General features: G+C 35.6%; 1 protein-coding gene across 19 annotated transcripts in view; it reads right to left on the bottom strand.

Annotated features, from left to right (window-relative positions):
- Nucleotides 1–12,992: 12,992 nt before the first annotated feature.
- chl1b (cell adhesion molecule L1-like b) overlaps nt 12,993–18,022 on the bottom strand; it is a 79,058-nt gene continuing 74,028 nt past the window's right edge. For 18 of the 19 annotated variants that reach the window (XM_066698057.1, XM_066698060.1, XM_066698059.1 and 15 more), the window contains one exon: nt 12,993–17,093. In XM_066698057.1, the coding sequence (XP_066554154.1) occupies nt 16,889–17,093 (205 nt within the window). In that variant the 3' untranslated portion in view covers nt 12,993–16,888. The other variant, XM_066698070.1, reaches the window with a different exon arrangement.

Genomic DNA, 18,022 nt, shown 5'->3' with positions numbered 1-18,022 from the left:
GATTCTCATATAATGGGATTATAATATCAATCTCAAATGTACCCAGTCACAATGTGTAACAATGGGGTGTGGTACCATTTATTTCATTTCTGAAAATTATTCTGTAGTTTTTTTCATTGTAGCAGAAGTCAAGAAAGGGAAAAACTAATACAAATTCAACTCTAGATCAACAAATCAAAGACAAATGACTTCCGTGACCAAATCAAAGACCATGGGATCGCATATGATATCACACAAATCGTTAAACAAAAAAGGTTATAAACACATTGACTACAATACCGGTTAGTAAGACGAAGGTGAGTCTCTCATTAGTATTGTTAGTCAGACATTAAATAACTACGCAGGTTAGTATTTATGTCAGGTAACTTCTCGTTATATATATATCAGTCTCATTTACGTTTAGGTGCCGTGAAAGATCCTATCATTACTTGTTACCACAATTTCCCTTAACTGATTATTATTCAATGATTAAGGATAGGCAGGGCCACCTATAATCTGGTGTCTATTAACTTGTGTCATTTTCAGACAAACAGTTAAACAGGAATGAGAAGATATTTCTCGGCGTTGACAGATTTTATTTCTAAAATTATCAACATAACAGTTTAATGCAACACACATTTATATTTAAGAAAACTAAATGATATTACACATTCTAGAGTTATGAATCACAGATTAACATTTCTAATTGATTTCTCAAATGTCATGGATCACAAACTCCAAACTGTTAAACTTATCTGAACTTCGTCACAGAGAGGCCTCTCTGGCTTTGGGCTCAGATAACAGCACACGGTACGAGGAAAGCAGGGCCCTGTTTGGTTCCAAGGGTCAAGTTTCTTAAGACTCAATAGCTATTTAAATGACTGACACTTTCGTATTCAGTCGACTTAGTCAATTGTCCAGCTGTAAAACTCCACTGATCAGGTGGGCACAGGCGGGCAGCGCAGTCTGTAAAGTTCTTTATTTAATAAAGTCCTTTAAAAGAATTCTTCGTACGGCTCAATCTCCTTCTCCCAGTTTAACTCTTCTGTTGCCGGCAAAGACTTGGTTGGTTTCTGGTTCCGGTTCGGGCAACAGAGCTACAGGTTGAGCTGTGGCAGCAAGTTTCTGGTTCAGGTGAGAGAGAGAGAGAGAGAGAGAGGGAGGCCGTGCACTGTCCTTTATACGCCTGTCAGATCAATAGGTGATTGGTTCTTGAGTTTTTGAGATTGGATTTCGGTTTCAGCCCCCAGTGTCCTATTGGAGGGGGGCTTGATTTATGACTGATGTCAATCCATGCCATCTTTTGGAAATGCCGGTTGGCCCGGGTTCGTAGCTCTGTGTCGGGATTTCGGCTCTCGTCCCTCTCAAAGAGTTTTTATTACCTACAGGCCCCCTTCCCCAGACATCTCACAGCAGGATTCCAAACTATTTGGCCTATTCTCAGTGCCATCCTCCCAAAACTGTCACTTTGATGTAAACCAGTTCCACACTTTAAGGAAATCTGATAACTTTGTGGGGAGAGGTCTTCCTTAGATCAGTGCTTCAGCTCAGAGCTAAAATGCTCTTATCAAAATACACCCATCATAATGCTACACCTCATTATACTACATTAATAAAATTAAACATTGAGAACATAGAACCTTAAGCCCGGGACACACCAGCATGTCGTGTCGCGTCACTTCGCTTCACCTCATGTAAAATTTTAATATAATGTATGTCTATGGACCCAGACACACCAGCACATGACGTCAAGATTTCCCCCAGAGCAATTCTTGAAGTGACACTTGATGCGTGGCTCTCGACCAATGGCAGTCCAATTATAGTGGTGACATCACTCATAATGTACATTATGGTACAGATGTATTAAGTAGTTTATAATAATATTAATAATAATAATAATAATAACTAGTTTTCAAAGTTACCTATGGGGATTGAATCCAATGTCTCCTTCATATTAGGAAAGGCATTTGATCCATATAGCTTATAATTAATATAATTAATATATATCCCTCCTCCACACCCACCGGAGATTATATCTTATTAAACTGTATAATCGCTGTATAATCACAGATCGGCCGGGAGAGTTATTCCAAATGACACTTAGAACAGGGGATGTGCCAGCTGACTGTAAGACGGCAAATGTCATACCAATCCACAAGAAAGAGGACAAAACTGAGCCAGGAAATTACAGACCAATCAGTCTCACCTGCATCACTTGTAAAATGATGGAAAAAATGATTAGACAGAAAATAGAGGAGCAATATGAAAACCATATTCTTGGAGATGGTCTACATGGGTTTAGATGAGGCAGATCATGTCTATTAGAATGTTTTGAACATGCAACTGCAGCTGTAGATCATGTGAAAGCATATGATACGATATACTTAGATTTTCAGAAAGCTTTTGATAAGGTTCCACACCAAAGACTGATCCTCAAATTGGAAGCTGTAGGCATTCAGGGTAATGTAAGTAGATGGATTATGAACTGGTTGACGTATAGGAAACAGAGGGTGTCGATTAGAGGAGTCGCTTCTAACTGGAGTGAGGTTGTTAGTGGAGTTCCACAGGGATCAGTACTAGGGCCTTTGCTTTTTCTAATCTATATTAATGATCTGGACTCTGGAATAGTTAGCAAACTTGTCAAATTTGCAGATGACACTAAAAAGAGGTGGCTCAGCAGATACAATCTCGGCAGCACAGGCTATTCAAAGGGACTTGGATAATATTCAGTTGTGGGCCAACACCTGGCAGATGAAATTCAATGTGGACAAGTGCAAGGTAATACATGCAGGTAACAAAAATGTCCACAATAATTACACTATGGGAGGAAAATAACTAGATGAAGTAACACATGAGAAAGACCTAGGAGTCTATGCGGACTCCTCACTTTCTCCATCCAAACAATGTGCGGAAGCAATAAAAAAGGCAAACAGGATGTTAGGGTATATTGTAAAAAGTGTAGAATTTAAAACAAGGGCAGTAATGTTCAGACTGTACAATGCACTAGTTAGAGCTCATCTGGATACTGTGTGCAGTTCTGGGCTCCACACGTCAAGAAAGATATCGCTGCTCTAGAGGCAGTTCAGAGGAGAGCAACCAGACTTATTCCAGGTTTGAAAGGAATGTCCTACTGAGAGACTGAGGGACCTGAACCTTTTCACCCTGGAACAGAGGAGACTACGTGGGATTCAAGTCTTCAAAATCATCGACCACATCAAACCAGAGGAGATTTTCCAGATCAGCAGGGACACACGCACTTGGGGACACAAATGGAAATTGGGCTTCAAGGCATTCAAGATGGAAAACAGGAGACACTTTTTTACACAGAGAGTTGTCACAATCTGGAACAAACTCCCCAGCGATGTGGTAGAAGCTGAAAATTTGGGAACATTTAAAATCAGACTGGATAGGATCCTTGGATCACTCAGTTATTAATGGACACCAAACAAGCATGATGGTTCAAATGGCCTCCTCTCATTTGTAATCTTTCTTACGTTCTTTTAACCGGGAGGTGGGTCCAGATCAAAACAGGACATAAAGCACACACAAACAAAAAAATTACTTATCAATGTTTAAATACAGACAGTATGAATGATTATTAAACTAAGGTAAATGTTCTTTATTTTTAAAACAGTAAAATTACTACTTTTTATTTTACAAATTGAAGTAACTTACTTGCTTTTTCACACAGTATGCAGTGAAGAGCATTTATTCAGTACAAAGAAAAAAGTGGACTGAGCACCGCTACACCAGTATATTCAGTATTTAATGAAACAATACCTCATCTCACTGTGCTAATCTGCCATGGCACAGATAAGTGTTGTACAACTAAAATATCTAATTTTAAAAACATTTTTTTTTGGAGGGGGGGGAATGACCCCAGTTTGGGAACCTCTGAATTAGATCACATTATTACCTGGAAACATGTTTTAATGGTCAAAGAAGTTAACAACAACAGTAAAAAAACATTCAAATACATTTAACAACTGTAACATCCTAACAATTCAGTGAAGCTGAATTGGGTTTTAGTTGCCTGAAAAAATACAGCAAAAGCTTATAATGAAAGATCCATTATTTATTATATCATTAATCTGTGAAAGACAGAATATTACTATTTTCCACACAAAGTGTCGTAAACGACAGAATGTTTAATACTTACAGGACTTTGTAATAATAACTCAAACTCAATGTCATGCTCTAGTGAAGTGACATAGAGTGAAGATTGCAAAAAGCTTGTAAAATCCACTTCCTCCTGCTTCATGACTATAGTGGGATTACAAGACAATGTGATGAATTAAGTTGGGATGCTACATTATGAATATTTCCCTGCAGCATTTTAAACTTCAGAATATTTTCCTTTTCATGTTCTCCCTCTCTTTTTAGTTTGTCTTCACACATTGAAGATCATAACATAAATATAATTTTAAAATAGCTGAAAGATATTATTATTATTATTATTATTATTATTATTATTATTATTATTATTATTATTATTATTATTATTATTATTATTATTATTATTTATTTCTTAGCAGATGCCCTTATCCAGGGACGACTTACAAAATATAAGAGCAATGCAAAGTGCAAAGATACAGTGCAGTTCAAGGCCTAAAACATTCCAATTTACATAATACAGATATACATACTTTATATTGATTTAGTTTAAATGTTGTGTTCTGGAGGGTCTCACTTTCCAAGTATTTTTTCTGTAATTTCCTGTTAGACAAAAACAATATTTTAAATTATTATACATGCAGCAAACTAATACAGAGAGCAGGAATGCTGAAATGACTCCTCTTTGTTTGCCTTTTACTGGCATTTCAGTGACACCATTTTGGAGCTTTGTATTAAGTTGCTAGTTTTACATGTTCTGTCCCAATATTTGTGTCTCTCAGAGCATCCAATAATGCTGCTTATAGCCAGAACAAAGAAGGCAGAGAACTTACACATGAATCTGCTACCCAACAAGATGCTCAAGACTTCCTCCTTCGACTCATGAATAATTCTATTAATCATGATCTCCGTTAGTATCATTAAATTGACAATTATTTTCTCTTGGTCTCTTTCACCAAGACAAAGTGGTGAAAATCAAATATCTAAAGTTTATAACCTGACAGGCTGACAGACCCCCTTCTGCTGCCTCTGAGGCACCTGCCACCTCCCCTGCCAGCCTCTCAGGAGATTCTGCCCTGGCTACGATGTGCTTCTGAGCATCTGGGCGTACCCTGGTAGGAGGACCCAGTGCCCCCCAGGTCCTTATATAAGCACTAACAACGCTCCCAAGCCTACTCTGCCATCGCTTCCCTTGGTTGTTGACATCCTCAATGAACTCTGCCCCTACCCAGGTACCACCTATGTCTGACACAAAACAGAAGAATGCCTGAGATAGATAGAGCGTGCTTTTTAGACACCCCTATCTCCCCTGGCTTCACCTTTGGTCCGATGCTTGAGGCCATGCTTCACAGCTCCCACAGATTTCAAGAGCAGTCACAGCAGATGGCACAGGTGTACCTTTGATTGCCGTCCTAGGGGTGCGGTGATGAGACAGCTTCGACCCAAGGGCATCAGAGATGTCATAGGCAGTCCTCCTGACCCTGTGGCCAGTTCAGGATGCAGGCGCAGCCACCTCCACCACCCCCCACCTGCTCCCAGGCCGTGAAATCTTCCAGTTGCCTCCCTGCAATAACACCCAAAGAAAGTGAGGTTGCTCATGAACCTTTCATTTCAGGCACAAGAGGCTGGGTGTCTGTATGTTGGTGTAGTTAAAGCAGGCAACAGGAGGGGTTGCCTAGCTACAGCACACAGGGCCTTTTTGGCAGATTTAATATAATATATTCACAAAATCTGATGTGCTGGCGTACTTCCCATAGTCCCCTTTGGGTGTTATTCTCTCTTTTAGATAACAAGGGTGCACTGGCAACCTATCGTTTTTAACAGAAAGTTATTTTTAAAATGCCCAGTGACGCAAAGCTGCAGTGAACACATTGCCTGTAAAGCACAGTGCCTTGATGCAAAAGGATTACCTCCACACGCTCGGGAAGCAGTTAGAAAGTGAGACGTCTAGTCAGGTCAGATTTGTAGAGGGGGAAAGGATATCCTTCTTACTGCAGTACACAAGTCTGGCTGCTCAAAACTGAAATCCAGTTTCTTACCCATAGCAGGAAAAAGGACTGTAAGTACACAGTTTCTGTTGTTGCCTTTTGACAAGTATGTGTAAAGAAAGTAGTAAAATAAATACATTATATACATGACCTTATTATCCGTGATGTTTACCACTAAGAGGTTTTCTTGAAGACTGAAGAAAGATGCTGAAATGTCCAAAGGTCGTATGGATTCATGGGAGTTTAGATGGGTGAATTCATAATAGATTGCAATCCTTTAGTAACTTCATGGTGATCCTTTATTGAGTCTGATGTTGCAGGAGAGACAGGCAGAAGATGGAAGAAGAGATTTACGGAAATATCAATCTTGAAACTATATTGCTGTTGAAGAGCTGAGAGGCCAGCGCTGATAACGTAATGGAATGAGCTGATTAAAGTAAGCTGTTGACAGTAGGTGTAACTCCATGATTAGCTCACTTCAGTGGTGCAGCTGTTCTGTCAGAGATACCGGTAAACACTGAGACACAGGAACAGAGAAAGGGGGAAAAATAATAAAGGCATGGAAAAGCAATGTTTTATAGCTTAATTTAGCAGGTGATTCAGCTGCATCATTATACAAAGGAAATCACAAGACGAGAGCGTTGTAATAGTATGTCAAAGACGTCAAACTGGCAGTGAATATAAGAATGATGTTTTTTTTTTCTTTCAGATAATTTGATGCCTGTAGTGCAGATACAGAAACCTTTGTTTTAGAATAATGTATATTGCAAAGAGATGACCCAGCAGGAAGTATACGTTTCACAAAGATATTTGATATCTTATATTAAATAATTGTGAAACCAATCGAGTCTTGAATGAAATGTTGTAGAATTCCAGTAAGGGCCCTATTACATGTTTCTATGAGGAGAATCACTGTCATTGTCTGTTGGCTTACTACAGACTAGCAGCAAGTGGACGAAGAGAAAAATTGGCCCAAGATGTGTGTAATGGGTCCCTGAGACATGTGAGGAAGCTTCTGTAGCTCAAAGATATACTGAGGTAGCACGTGCAGTAGAAACCACAGAGTTTTTATTATCATTAATCTCTTGACAGCAAGATGGAACAGTTAAAAAATACATTACATGATATCACAGTAGTACAAATCCATTGTCATTTCGTCAAACAACTTTTGAAGGGACAGTCTCAGAATTAAGTGGCTTAATGCTTTAGTAGACTTTACAAATAGTGTTGGCCATTACTTATACTTTACTTCAATAAGTAAAAAAGTATCGCCTAGTTTTTTTTTTTGGTTTGTTTTCATGATATGTTCATTGAATATTTACAGTAGTTCAAGGCTTATTTTTTTCCTTCTTGCAGACATTTTCTTGAGCCACACTATACCTAATGTCCCTCTCATTATGTAAATGGTGAGGGATAGAAGGAAGCAAATTAAACAGGCTCGCCTCAAGGATTTTCAAGAAATTACATTCAACCAAATAACCGTCAGTGTTATTATAAATATTTTGTTTACAATTGCTCGGTTATGTGATTTGGCTTCTAAAGTGGAAAGATATAAAGAAGTAAAATGACAGGAACACTATTCTAACTTTCTTACTTGACCCGTTTTCTTCTCCCTGCATGTGTACAGTTGAAGAGTCGAATAAAATAGATAACGGGCCTCTTCCTTGATTGCATCTGGGAGAATCTGTCATCTTGCTGTTTTTATGAAGAGCCCCATACCAACTGTGACTGATGCAAGTTATTGAAACTGTGGTCATTCAAACAGTGAGTTTGATTAGCTTATTAGCCACACTTGAGGCTTTTAGAAAACAGCAAGCTGAGTGCTCCACTGAGCAGGGTAGGAGCTAAACTTAGGCTTCAGCATTGAAGTCAGCAGGTTGCCATGTTGGTGAGACAGATGTGACAAGGAATGTTGGAGCTCTCTAACCTTGGTAAGAATGACTTGAATGACTTGGTCAATTTACATACTAAAAAAGTAGCATACTACGGCTTTGGTAAAAACCTTAAATAATAATTGTCCTCACAGAAAAGTATTTAGAATATATAACAGTCAAGGAGCAAAAGAAATAGACACACAAGGCCCACAGAAATATAACATATTTTTGTTATTGCATCAGGACATGCCCAAGATTTGTATTTTCCTTTTCTGTTTTCTTTTCTTCATTGTTGATGCTTCATGAAACTGAGACACTGGTTGTCAGTTTTAGCTTAGACAAATATGGAAAGATACCTTGCACAAGCTGGTGTCTGTTTGCCATAGATACACCATGTGGTTTATTGATGATGTTATGTGACAACCTGTTTTGAAATCCAGGAAAATTATATGCACTTTTTGCAACAGAGATCTACGGTGACTTTTAGAGTGGGCTCATGTTGTCTTTTCAAAAAACTGATCCATGGCACTCTGAGAAATGAACAAATTGCAGCTGTGTTCCAGAGGAGACGAATCAAAATGTCATACGTGCTTGAAAAATGGGTAAGAGTGACAAAACCCCTGGTTCTCTCGCAAGAACAGAATGACCTATTGTCTCTCCAAACAAAGTGTGTTTTTGCTCATATTTTTTTACTGTAAAGTGTAGCAGTGTTGGAATGTACAGATTAAATATGTATGGAAATAAGACGTCTTTATTCATGTGTGTCATATTTTAATGAAACAATTGACTTGTTCCAGAATTAGCAATTCATGTCGGAGTTGATGATATCACTTTTGTGAGCAATGGTTATTACAATTGCCAAATTTAGTTGGATTTGTGTTAATGTGTGCTATTTTATATTTTAATTTTGAAATATAGTAATGTATATAGTGTTTTCATTGGTAACAGTGACCTCTAGTGGAAATGGTATAATAATAATAATAATAATAATAATAATAATAATAATAATAATAATAATAATAATAATAATAATAATAATAATAGTTATTTGCCATGATAAGTCTATGTATATAGTATATTGAGTGCAGTACAACTTTAAAATATCTTAAGCTTAGCTGCTCCAGATGGATTCCTATCAGTTCAGATCAGGTAAAGTTTGTTTGATCTTAACATTTTGATAATGTGGAAAACACTATGAAGCATTTAGCAATTAAGGATACAGAATGTAATTTATTTTTTAATGTCCCTTTAGTGGGATAATCTCTTTAGCTGTAGTACAGGATTCATTTAGAACCATAGATATGCTCTGTGAGCTTTGGTAAAGATCTCATCTATTTTACCTCTCTTTGTGTGTAAATGAATTCACCCTTGTAACAGCTTAAGCAAACTAATTACAGGGTGCAGTCAATCATTTTAAAGAATGACATAAATACATTTTACTTCATGATAATATATTAGTTAAGCTTTCTGCTTTATACACAAACAGGAGGTTTGGTATGTAAACAGAGTATTGTATAAGTTAACTGTTTTATATATCCTACTATATGAAATCCCACTTTAAAATGAATTGGGTGAGAGAGATTATAATCTGAGATGTTAGTTGTTGATACAGAGGAGGAAATATTGAGTATATTCCTCATGATCAAGAACCACCATTCTTTAGATTATAGCAAAAAAGCATCTTTAATTGCATTTTTACTTTCATAAATCTTCAAGCCTGCTATTCATAAAGGAACCGTATCAAATCAGTGATATAGGGAATTAATGCATACATGAATCAAACAAACACATTGATAGTGGTTGTATGTATACAAACACATGAGTCTCAAAGTGGTTTAATATGCCTTTGCAAGTTCAATATTTCCTTACTGAAGTGTCTATGCCACATTGTTCTCAGTATCTCAAAATACCCCTCAAATACAAGAGAAATGATGAATTGTGCAATAAACCCAAGCAGTGTTTTGCTCAATTAACTCTATTTATCTGGATAATAGTATTTTCCACAACTTGCCTATCCCGCCTTTTGTAATAATGGAGTATACATGTTTCACTAGTGCCTGACATCTCATTTTTTCTATTCCTGCAGTAAATCAACGAGAAAAAAAAAAAAAAAAAAACCTGACTCAAATATTATATATTATGTCTATTAATGTCTACAGAAATGTAATGGAATTATTTAAAATTCAAGGACAATAACATATTAATCTAAAAATAAATATGTAATGATACAGCTTCATTTATTGGTATTACATTATTTAGTTGACATGCTGGATTGCAATATTGCATATACATATATGAACCATACCCTGGCTTGTATAGCCTACTTCTCTGTAACTTGATTGTGTGTTTTAATGTACACTTTGTCTACAATCTTTATTTGTTCTACTGATAAGGGACATATTTGTTAGGTGACATGACAAGATAGTTGTGTTGAATACCACCAGGGAGCAATGAAATAAGCATGTTTTAGGAAAGAGCCTTAAATAATTAATCAGTTCTTAAAATTGCATTTACAGTACTTCATTACATTTGTAGCTCTAGGCATTGCTGCAATGTATGTGGTAGGGCTGAATGCTGTCCCCCACACAAAGAACAATATGTTCAAATAACCAGTAGAATATTTAAATCGCTGGTTTGAAGAATAACACTTAAATCACACATTGCTTCTCTGCTCTTTACTAAAACCATGTCTTTTTTAGTTTGCGCTTCTAGTTCTTGGATTATTTAACTTCACTATACTAAGTTAAATTAAATAATCTTATTTTATTACTTTGTATAAGGTTCAATTTTTGGAACAGGGACTTCTTTGTTGATATGCATTAATCACAAATCATATACATATCAACATTACCATCAGCATAAATCATCCACTGCTGGATGAAGGCTCCCCAAGATGTTTCCACTTGCTTCGATCTACAGCTTCTCTTTTCCATATCACGCGTGCAAAGTTTATCATTTCATCTTCTCATCTTTTATGTGGTCATCTTTTTTCATCTCTTTATATGCATTCAAAAGCTTCCTTTGTCCATTGTTGATCTGTTATTCTTGCACTGTGCCCATTGCCATTATAACATTTTCACTCCTTCAATAATGTCACACATTTCCATTTGTTCTCAGTCTCTTCTTGTTATTCCAACAATACATCTTTCCATACTTCTTTGTGTCGTGTGCAGTTTCTGTATCATTTTTGCATTCAATGATCGGGTTTAACACTGATAAGTGAGCACTTGTAGTATGCATTGTTCAAATACTTTGTTCAAAAACATATATATTTCTTCCCTCAGAAAAGGAGATTCATTGTGGACTTGCAGGATGCATACATATAAATCACTGCACTTGGTTTGAGTATAAGGAGGGCCTATGCATTCTATACCAGGCTGACCTCTTATTAATGTATCTTGACCTGTTTCCAAAGTCATTTGGAATTAACTCACATACAGTACTTCTGCCCCATCTGTCTCTACCCTGAGGGAATCATGCCATCCTTGGCTACAATTTATATCCACTGTGGCCTAAATTTTAGTGTCACGGCTAGAGTAGCCATGTACTATTGCCGTTGTTAAAAAGTCAGTGAGGAGGTGCCAAACATGGAGAGAATCAATTAAGTCAAGTGACTGAGTCATCTTAACCAGTTATCTCACTCTCTCTGTCATATTTCAGAGTGTTATTGTTTTTGTTATATGTAGTAGAAGTTTATTTAATGTTCAAGGTTTTCCTCATTGTAATGATTCTTTATGACTTTGTTCATCAGTTTAAAACTGTTTTTCTTATTGTGGTTATACTTCTTGGGGAACAATAACATACAATTATGTGTCTTTATCAAACTCAGTATTTGCCCTATCTATCAAATGCCATTAAGCACAAATGTGTTGCAAAACAAAGAATGGGTATTTCTCACATTTTAAGTCAAACATGATTTAATATTCTGTATTTGCAGACATTGATGGGTTAAGGAAGAGGTTATTCAAATTTCTTCGTAGGGGGAAAATGTTGATGAATTAAACTCTTATATAAAGTGACTTGTTGACAGCACCACAGACTGGAGAGTCTATTAATTTGCAGAGCCAGTACAATATAAGATCATCCCCTTAGATTTTCCCAAGTGCTTTGTTGACTGAGAAGTGGCCCAGAAGCATTCTAAATGAATCCAGAATATGATTTTAAGGACCCATTGCTTTAAAGATCAGTTGTATGCCAGGTGTTAATAGTATTCTCATTACAATCTTCACATTGGTAAAGTTAAAGGAAATCTACAATTAGGTCATTGCTAATGCACTTGGTATCATTTGTCTTTCTGTGTTTAAGGTTATTCTTCACCTTCATGCCTCAGTCAAGAGAAATAGCAGCCCTGTTATAGAGTTTTAGTTCTACGTTTGTTGATGTGATGTAGGTATTAATAATACTAATAGCAATAGTAATAACAGTAACAGTAATAATAAGCATGATCAGTAGCTGGTTAATGAGAACCAGAAAATAAATGGGCATAGTAGTTAATACTAATTTAAAATATTTGCATTGGGCACAGAGATCAGTTGAAATTAGATGAGGAGAATAGATTCATAAACAAATCTTGTTCAGCAAACCTTCATAAAATTTTGCAGGATGTTTTAAGGGAGGACTGGGTGTGACTAGGTCACATCCTGGGCCACAATTACTTGGTTACATTAGTGGATTAATGTAAATATAATATTTTACAGTTTGCGACAACTTAGATTTAAGAGATGTATGTTTTTGATAACTCCTAGACAGCTGTACAACCACAGACAACATAAGGAAACTTTCTTAACAACAAGATCAGTTTAGCGATTTCTCGGCTTACTTTTTACTTGTTCAGCTAAATTAACCTGTGAGATTATGAGAGCATTAGAACCTCAAAGAACGATTATTAAAAGAATACAGCAGGGAATGCTCCAGAGGATTCTTCGTAGTTCTTCTGAAAAATAATGTGTTGGATCATTTCTGCTCCACATTGCTTGCTTTACTTGTGAATGCTTTTATGCATGAGGTTTTTATATATAAAAACACAACCATTATACTGTTAAACTCAATGGATACATCTTTTAATGTCTTCGTAAATAACATTACATTTCATGGTAAAATACATATTGAAAATGCATAACATCCTTGTTTTTTTTCCTTTTTTGTTTAATAATATTTAGCCTGTTTAAGACAATGCAACTATGTCATTTTACAAATCAAATGTCAGCATACAAACTGTAAAAATGGGTCAATGTTAAACTTGATACAAGTTCAAGGTAATGAAACAGTTTATTGTACAAGTATAAAATAAATCATACTTTGGTTCAATGATAGAATGACTTTTTCCAGCTGAAGTAAGGGTGTGCAAAATGTTACAAATATCAATACCTTTCATAATGGAGGCTTTACATAATACAATAAGACAGAGAGGTTCTTATTTAATAAATAATATCATATATGCACTGTTTAAAACACATTGGGCCATATTCATATAACTTTTTATGGCATATTACGATTACTACTCATCTTATTAAAAGTTTAAAATCAAACACTTATTGGAAAAAAAAAAGAAAAAGTTGACTAAGTTTACTCTAGGCATCCAAAAAGACGAATGCAACAGTTTTTCACAACTTTGTGCTAACTTAGCATGATGTTAAAAAGGTTTATGCAGGTTTTGCCAAAGTGACTCAAGGAAGGAGGAGTAAAACAGATGTTGACATACAGTAGGTATATCACAATCACTTTGAGCATAAAAGCATCAAAATGTACAGTTAAGATCCAATAGCAATATTAACATGAATTCATTTTATTAATTAGATTAAAGGCTTGTACTATACCAAATATAATTGTAGGTATTACTGTTTAAAATAACCAGCTTGTTTAACAAAAGCCCATTAGCAACACTACTTCAAAGTGCCTTCAGATGTATCTTTCAAATTACAAAGCACAATTCATTTTTGCAAGTGATTAAATGAATAAAGCAATGACTAAAGTAGTAAGGTAAGCTATACTGCTTAGTGGCTTCGTCCCTGGCTACCCAAAATAAAATACTTTTGTATGAATTAATATATTCTTTTGCCTGCTTGTTCGAGTAGCATTAGTGTATTACATATTAAACATGATGAAAATAAGAGACACTTTCGTTTGGGTTGAGTTTTTTTTGTGATGGCGGCTATCTGTTTAGGATTATCCCCAAGGAAAGACGATGAGATTTAAATCTCAAACTCTAATATGTGAAACAACCTCTAACTGTTCACATGTCGAGAGATTTACGGCTTGGGGGAGCTCGTTTTTCTTCTTAGGTTAAGGCAGCTATTCCTTTCCTTACTAGTTTCTGTCAGGCCTCCTAGTCAAACGGCGACATTGACCTGAGTTTTACATTATTTATAACACTTTATGAGAATTAGATGAAAGTGTTGGGAGTACTTTTTCTCTAAATGTCCCTCTACCTCCACCATATAAGATTCTTTGTGAATTTCCCCTTGAACTTCACTTACTAAGACCTTTTTTAAACAACTTATGTTTTGCTTCCCAGCATGAGCTATGATTCAGGCTTTGTACAATCAACAGAGGAACACATTTACTCTTGTCAATTGCATTGAAACAAAGGGGCAAGGAAATGTCACCAAAGAAAGAGCAATTATTTCCCAAGTTATGTTCATGTATATATATATGATTATGTAAAACTACATTTTTAAATGTACTTAATGTACTGATTTTATTTTTTGCTCAAATTGATGTGGTAAATCATATCTGTACAAGCCTAAAACATATATATATATATATATATATATATATATATATATATATATATATATATATATACACAATTTATTTTTTCATCTCAGTATACTTTAAGCAGGATGCTCAATCATGATATATTGACATGATGCAGCTTAAGCAGGGGCAAAATCCTGGCTTTTGTCTTCTGTTCTACCAGTAGTAATGTTAGCTTCATTAAGGTATCAGCCTTCATTATTCTAGGCAATTTGTATAATTTCACACCAGTAGTTAAAGTTGCCTGTATACAGTTTCATAATTTTAACTTCAAAGGTATGACAAAAAAAAAAAATCACACCCATACTATAGAGGAAAAACTAAAATAGTCTATGCCATTTCAGTAACAAAGTTTCATTGCCCAAAATAAAACTTATAATTTGTCCTTACTGGAGTTTGTCTGTGACATTTGGAAACACCATATATACTCTCCAGAATGAATGCATTCCACACACGTGTCAAAATAATAAAAAAGCAACATAGTTTTGTACGTAAAAAAGTTGAAATTGACAATTAACCATCATGCATCTTTAAAATAGGTCGTATACAAATGAAAATGGCTTACAACACAGTCAAATATTGAGCAGGAAATCTTCATGCCATTTCAGTGTCATTTTTTTTTTTTTGCAGACTTCTTTCATTGTCAATGAGAGCAACCATACTCTAGGCAGCAGTATAATTAAGTAGGCATAATTGTAATGTATAATGTAATTTATTTTCAGTTTACCCACTTAATCAGAGCATCTGGGGAGTTCTGGGGAAGGAAAAAATCTAACAAAAGCAACAACTTATTTTCACATTCCCTGAGGTCTCGGTATGGGAATATAAGTTTTTGTCCTCTAGAAAAGCTACATCATAATACAAATAAAAAAAGGAAGCCTTTTGTGATTTTTCTTCTAAAATATGTACATCTAATCATGACAAGTTGCGTAAAAAAATAAAATATTAAGCAATTCATAATAGGCACGAACTAAATGTAAAATATATGGTTATGGTTCAGATACATATTGTCTGACCCGTCTCACTAGGCTTGTGATTTTATTTGTACCTCAATGTGGCTAATATGAAATAAACATGATCTTTAAGTAACATAAAGGGAGACTCCACCTGTAGCTATCACAAAATGAAAAACGTATGGGTGAAATATTTAAGTAGTAAATGGCTTTCAAATTTGTAAATGTAGCAATCTGCCCTCATTATAAGTTTATATAATATGGTACCTCATTCCCTGTTGTATTCTACTTTGCAAAAGATCAATACTGTTTGCATACTGTATCTATACATACACATACATGCAATGAGTTGAAACAGAGGAACTGAAAGCTGAGAGAACATTGTCTGAAGATTAAATGTAAAAATTACATATATTTTTTTAATCCATAAATAAATTGAACATTGACAGGAGATATGAATATTTTGTTTTGTTTTTGTTCTTGTAAAATGTAGTACAGAATACAAACAATGTGCCATATTATCTAAAGCCAAGTAGTTTAAATGTATCGGACTATATATAAAACAAAGCACAAATGTATAAATTGGAAAAACGATCACAATTGTTTTACAGTATGCAGGCGCTTTGCCATACAGCATGTTTACATGGCAGTGTGACTGATAAGTTTCTTTCATTCAAATAAAGTTGTGCTATACATAGCTTTAGCCATATCTTATTCTTCCTTCAAACTTTGCATTATAATGTTTTCCTTTCTTTTGACATTAAAGTTGATTATGTAGAGGCCCCGCATAATTTATAAATTTGAATGGCCATCTCACCGGGTGTGCAAACCACGCGGTGTCAATCAAGCCACACCAGTGAAAATGCTCTACAGAATAATTCAAGTTCTCAACATCTCAACTACTGGTTAATCATAAAACTTCCTAGGATAATGTGTGAGAACTATATAAAATGATGAGTAACTCTTTCTGAGGTGTACTGAGGAGGTTATTTTTTTGTGTTATTGGGAACAATTATACACATCCTTTTGCTAAACGTTTTTGACAATTGATTAATCAGTGTAATCGATTTTCTTTGAATGCATCTACTGTAAAATTGCCAGAATCACAACTCATCAGGTAATAACTGTATCCTTCAGCTCAGTTTCAGTGGTGTGGGTGATTGATATCGTTAGCTTTTTGTCTGAAGAGAGTATACATTAATTTTTCAGGGCCTTAATTGTCTCCTTATGCTGTAATTTGATGGGTCCCTTTTACTTCCATGGATCCCCTGTCTTTGTGGCCGGTGTACTCGCCAATAAAAGATCCATCTTCATTGAACTGGCCGTGCTCGTCATCCCCATAGTCAACCAGGCTGTCTCCACTCTCGGCAGCTTTAATTTCTGCATTGAGGGACTGGAGACTTCCCTTCAGTGGTTTTTCATCATTATCACTTAAAACAAAACAAAAAGGGGGTATTTCTATCTTAAATTATACATTTAAATAATTTCCAAATGGACAATTAAAAAGTCCACATTGTTTATCCTTCATTCTAGCAGGAGTCCTACTCAAGACAGTGGTTGCTGATGTACTGCAAACTAAAGACTCCCACCTGGTGGGCGACACAGCTTGGATCAGAGCATTCAATCCCCATGCTGTAGGATTCATCTTGTACTCCAGATGGATACTTCAACCAGATGAGCCATTTGGGAGCCATCTGATGAACATATCCCAACCTTTGATACTGATGGTGTTGATTATTAAAAACTCTGTGCAACAAATGAGTTACACCATTGACTCGCTTAAGGTTTTATTGAAAAATGTGGAAGTGAGCTGTGAAAATGTAAATTTCCAGCTGTGATAAAACGATGATGCTGTGATTTCAATGTTATTCTGTTGTTTGCTGCTGTACATTTCATTCTATGATGCCATGGTAATTAGGACCTTACCTGTTCATACAGTTATTAAAACAGATGTTACTGCCCTTGAGGTTTGATTTCTGCACTTCTGCAGATTGGTTTTGCCACGCCTGCTGTGATTTTAGGCAGCTTTAATTTACAATTAAATTTACAAACAAAAAATAACTTACCGTTCTCCCCCTCCCCCCCTCCAATGCTTTCAACCAACATTTTCTACAGATTACAAAGTCACAAAACACAGAGACACAGGGAAAATCTAGTCATACTTAAACCACAACTTTGGATACCTTGGTACTTGTTGTTTACTACATACATTTTGTAGTTACTCAGCCGACAATGTGTCTTGAGCAATGATGTCTGTGATGTTCCTTATAAAAGTCATGCATGTAAGGTTTGCTTTCAAAATAAAAGAAATAAGAAAAGAAAATATAACACCATTAATATCGGAAAAAACAACAACAAT

Source organism: Amia ocellicauda, chromosome 3 (genome assembly GCF_036373705.1).
Source record: "Amia ocellicauda isolate fAmiCal2 chromosome 3, fAmiCal2.hap1, whole genome shotgun sequence".
Classification (NCBI taxonomy): Eukaryota; Metazoa; Chordata; class Actinopteri; order Amiiformes; family Amiidae; genus Amia; species Amia ocellicauda.
The sequence above is the reverse complement of the archived record's forward strand: the minus strand, read 5'-3'. Positions and strand labels throughout refer to the sequence as shown.